The sequence below is a fragment of the Benincasa hispida genome, chromosome 7, assembly GCF_027475165.1.
Source record: "Benincasa hispida cultivar pf3 chromosome 7, pf3_genome.v1.1, whole genome shotgun sequence".
In the NCBI taxonomy this organism is placed as follows: Eukaryota; Viridiplantae; Streptophyta; class Magnoliopsida; order Cucurbitales; family Cucurbitaceae; genus Benincasa; species Benincasa hispida.
In genome coordinates this window covers 53,886,978-53,892,370 of record NC_143484.1, presented here as the reverse complement: position 1 = coordinate 53,892,370, position 5,393 = coordinate 53,886,978, and the positions used below count along the sequence as shown (strand labels likewise).

Below are 5,393 nucleotides of genomic sequence, written 5' to 3'. Positions count from 1 at the left end.
TTTAAAATATAGGACATATTACTTAATATTGTCATTAATAGGGATAACAACACACAAGGCTCTAATAAAGGCTTTATATTTCACTTTTGTCCAACTTTTCTATTATTTTCAAAAATATCCAAACAACTTCTTAATTACACAAAAATTAGGGTCTAATTACTTTTTTGTCCTTAACTGATAATCAATTACACATATTTCCAACAAGGAAACTCAAAAGTTTCCTTAATTCACGTGCATTTTTCTTTTAACAATTTTATTTTTTCAAAATCCCCATTTTCCCTCCCTCCCTCATTCTCTCTATCCATCCCTTGTTCTCTCCATCTTCACAGCAGCCCATGACACTAAACTGGCGAACAGATCACCGGAGACCACACTTGATGACGAACGATAGACTTGGAGCGAAACTCGGGCAATGAACTACAAACTCAGAGCGGAACAGCGTGTGACTCGGTTGGACGACAACGGTGAGCGACTCGACTAGACAATAGCAAAACGATGAACAACTCGAATGACGGTGGACACGTGATGGATGGTCGAATGACGATAGGTGGGCATGGACGACGAACAGTCAAATGACGGTAGAGATGAAGATGGGGAGCCTCTTTTGTTTTTTTAACACTATAACGAACGACGATAGAGATGAAGAGATATATATATATATATATATATATATATATATATATATGTATGTATGTATCCAAGTGTATGAATTGTGTAGAAAATTGAGTCCCTTTGAGATTTATATAAAATGATAAATTTTTTTTTTTTTTTTGTTTATATCTGACTATTTTGAATTAATGATATACACTTTGATATAAATAAAATTTATGATATGTATCGTGATTTATATTGAACACTGAGTATCGAAACTTTCGAATGTTACAACCATCTATTTAAGTACATTTATATTTTATATATTGGTTAGAATATTTACAAACATATAATAAAATATTATAAGGTATATTTAAAAATAACTATGAATCCGTCAGAAAAGCCAACAAGTTGCCTTGAAACCTTGTATTTGAGTACATATCAAATATATTAATCAATATATTTCATACATTGATTAAAACATTTGTAAAAATCTAATATAATGTTCAAAGGTATATTTAAAAATAACATTAATCCATCAGTAAAACCAGTTGCTTGATACATAAAATGTGTTAAATGAAAAATAAAATCATATTAAGTGCATTTTCTCTCTCCAATTGAAATTTGGAAACAAATACTCAAATAATACTATATAATACATTTTCTCTCTCGAATCATAGATGCTTCATAAATATGGAAAGACGTTTTCAATGTATCTTCTCTCTCCAACCGTCTACTACAAAGAGTATTTTTGTCCGAAAATTCTATTATATATGAAAATATTAAAAAAATTTAGACATATATGAAATAAGTTTTGAAAATGGATTAGATGTATAATAATCCTTCATTAATATTGAAAATGTTCTCGGGAGGCCGAGCTTTGGGCTCTTGGGCCGAACAAAGGGATCCGAGCCTATTACCGACCCATTGGCCCGTGCTGTGGTTGGGACATTTGCAAATTCCTAAACCCCGTCGTCTTCTCAGTCTGATTTCCACCGCCGGCATACTGAAATCGGCACTGGCACTTGCTCGCGGCTATGGCGTTGAGGATTGTGAGGGCGCTCGAGGCTCAGACGGGTTCAATGTTAGGGCTTAAAGGGATGGCTAATGCTTTACCCCATTCTTCGCCGATTTCTGGGATCCTGGACCGTAAGGATTCCACGCCTCCGCTTGTTCTTCCGGAGTTTAACCAGGAATCTGATAAAGATAGAATCAACAACTGCAGTATTATGGGATCTGGTTTCCCTACCTTATCTTTTTCGGGGTCCATGGAGCTCATGGCTGTTCCTAAGAAGAAGGTATTGAATTTCCTCCTCCTATTTTCAAATAACCAAACATGGTGAAAGCCTATTGTTAGAATAGAAACTTAAACTGTTTGTTTTCTTATGGATTGAGTAGAAACTTAAAATTTCAGAAGTGGGATATGTAAAATGTTGCCGTAAGTATTTGAAATGAACTTACAGAATCCAAAGATTTTAGGGAGCATCGGCAGTTGCGTTTTTTTTTTTTTTTTTTTTAATGTTCAATTCTATGACTCTATGATAATTATTTAGTCCGTTTTTGGTTTTTGAAAAGTAAGCTTTTATCTCTTAGAAAAGAATTGAATTCTTAGCCAAATCTTAGAAACAAAAATAAGTTTAGAGGAAGGAAGCGGATGGCTTATTTTTCAGAAATGGTTACCAAATGGACCTTAGATATTCATCTTTATATGCTTCCTTGATCAATGCGCTCATTATCATATGGTACTTGGTAGTAGTGACCGTTTTTCTTTTATTGCGATAAGCACTGTGAAGGTTGTATGGTTTTAGAGTCCTTAGACTTTCTGTTGGATGTCAACTTCTTATATGACTTGACAATGTCGATATTTGAGTATGACATTGTTTATATATATGTTTGAATCATTCCTTTAGGTTTCCGAAGTTCCTCTTCTAAAACTTGTTCTTGTTTGGATTTATTGAGAAATATGAGAGCCATTCATAGTCTATGTTCATGTTCTGCAGGTTTCTCCATATAAAAGGGGCATAAGAAATGGTCCAAAGGCTCTAAAACCTATTCCAGTTATAGTTCGGTGCAAGTAAGATTCTCCCTTCTGCTCTAACAAATTAGTGTTTAATATTGATCTTAGCTTCTAGGAAAGTTAATCCGGATTTTACTGGTTGTGATAATGGAACATGATTTGTCTTGTTACTGTATCATCATTCGGAAGCTGTTTCTTCACAAAGATGATTACCTGATCATGACTATAATTGTGTGTTTCGTATTTATTCTAGTTGTCAGTAAGTGGAAGGTTAACTAATCTTCACAAATAACAAACAATACAATACAATAGCCTCAAATTAATTCTGTCGAATAACAGAATATTAAGCCCTCTAATAACCAAAACAATGGGTCATCTCTCTAGTTATTAGTTAGTGATTAAGGCAAAGTTTTTAGACATTAGAGAAAAATGATATTCAAGAAAAGTCTTTCGAGAGAAAAAATGGAATCGGTTGGTGTCAAGAGTGATAATGACAAGGATATCAATTGCCTCTGCTAACCAAAATTTCAATTTTCTTCACTTCATTGGATCTCTTAGTAGTATTTGCCTAATCTTTAGGTAAGAAACGAGCATCATGAAATGTCACAATAAGAATATTTCTGATAGCATAAATTGCTTAGAGAATTCTTTAACATTCCAGCCTCAGCCCATTTGTGATAATGTAAAATGCCTATAGTCTTCAAGAAATTTCTTGGTGCTAATTCTGTTATTGTTATTGCAGGAGTTGTGGTAAAGTGAAGCTGCCTCACTACTATTGTTGTAGTGGAAGGACAGGGGAGCAGGATAACTCAGCCAGATGAGGCTATTGAGAGTGAAGAGGACAGACTGTAAGAAAGGTCTTCAGTCCCATAGAATCCTCCCCATATCTGGGAGCTACAGTTTCCTTTTGAGTATTCTTCTTTATTAGGTTCTTTGAGTTTTGGCTCTCCTGCTATTTGTATGACAGATTGTAAGATTTCAACATGGCCATGTCCTTGCTTTGTGCTTAACCAGCTGACTTCAGTTTCTTCCAGGTCTGAATTGCTTCTAGCATATGTTTTTCTCCTTAACCCACTTATTGTTCTATAGATTATAGAAGATTTCTTCCCACAGCTTTTGCTTAGTACTATACTCGTTCCATATGAACTTTCCTTATTCTTGGATTTGTTGACTGCTCCCCCTCATCACTGAAATGAAAACACAAAGTTATTGCTTGATGAGTTGCTAGACATGGAAAGCGACTAGAAAGACAGAGTTAATGATGACTAGCCTTAACAGGCGCATGTGTGGCTTAATGGAAAAGAGAGGTAGAACCCAAGAATCAATACCGGATAATGTAACTCATGCTCCAAAATGTATATAAGTATATTTATTATTCATTGCTTTGCACTTTCACACATTTGGAGAGAGACAATAAAGGAAGTCACGACCGTCCCGGTCCGGTTCGGTTCCTTCGGCCAGGGTTTTCAATGGTTACAAGGGAACACAAAAGAAAAAATGCCCTGCCCTTGTTCAATAGATTACAAAGATTTTACTTTCTTCAAATCAATAATTTCTACCGGGTAGATGGAAGGATGACGGTTCTCTTCCTTTCTTTGGTAATAGTGTTATAATTGCAAGGGAAAGAGTTCAAACATTTGCATTGTCTTGCCAACAAGAGCATAACTCAATTGACATAGTGCATGTACTATTGATTTCGAGGTTTGAAGTTTGATTCTCCCATCCCATACTTTAATTACAATACCTTTCAAAAAAATATATATATATATTTGCATTGTCTTAGAAAGTCTTTGTACTCAGGCTGATAATAACCAGTTTAAATTTCTATTTTGTTAAAACTATAGGTTTGTTTTCATCATTTTTTTGTGTTTGTTTAATTGATTCGAAATCTGTGAATTATTTTTCTCCAACCAAGTTACAAATATAACAATCTACTTTATCATCCTTTATAATTTTCTTTCTATAAATGCATAAGAAAATAAGTAGCATTAAATTGAACAAAAATGCTTTATATATTATGCACTGACATAGTACATTAGTCATACATTTTATGATGCATTATTTTTACATTCACCGTCAATTTATCATTTTTCTACTTATTCAAGAATAATTATACCATACGTACAACTTTAATAGGATTTTAAGTGATTAAATCCGTTGAAAAATGTTATAAATCGAAGAATTTTAATTGATTCAATTATAAAAGTTCAAGATTTATATGATTATTGGTTTAGAATTTAAATGGACATAGAACTCATTTAGAAATATGAGTTGATTTATTTCTTTTTTAACATAGTAAAAATTTGTTATTCTTTCTCCTTCCAGAAAATTAAATTATGAGAAAATCACTAAATGAAATCACAAAAATGGTTATCCAATGAATATAACTTTATTGACATATGAATGTATTAGTAATCAAGAGAACCGTGGTTTGAATCTTTTTACTCATATTGCACCAAATAGCTCAAATTTGTATATAATAATGATTATGAAACATGTAAATTTTTAATCTATACTGTAAAAATAAAAAATAGAGCAAAAGGATTTGGGTGTGGTTTCTATTTAGTTCCTAAGTTTCAAAATATTATACTGTTGTTAAGTTTTGAATTTGATTTTAATTTAGTTTTTAGATTTCAAAATATTATAATTATCTTTAATATTTGAGTTTTGCTTATATTTAAGAATAACGTAGTTTTTGAAAATAATGACAAAAATAAGGTTGTTGAAAAAAATTAAAAAATAAAGTGGTTTGAAGAAATAAATTTTAGAAATGAACAAAAAAAAT

At 32.4% G+C, this 5,393-nt stretch overlaps 1 protein-coding gene across 1 annotated transcript; it reads left to right on the top strand.

Annotated features, from left to right (window-relative positions):
- The first annotated feature begins 1,457 nt into the window (after window positions 1-1,457).
- LOC120081238 (Ribosomal L32p protein family) lies at window positions 1,458-3,720 on the top strand. The gene is made up of 3 exons (XM_039035945.2): window positions 1,458-1,889; window positions 2,592-2,665; window positions 3,351-3,720. The coding sequence occupies exons 1-3, from the start codon at window positions 1,629-1,631 to the stop codon at window positions 3,427-3,429; spliced, it is 414 nt and encodes a 137-aa protein (XP_038891873.1). The 5' UTR covers window positions 1,458-1,628; the 3' UTR covers window positions 3,430-3,720.
- The last annotated feature ends 1,673 nt before the right edge of the window (window positions 3,721-5,393 follow it).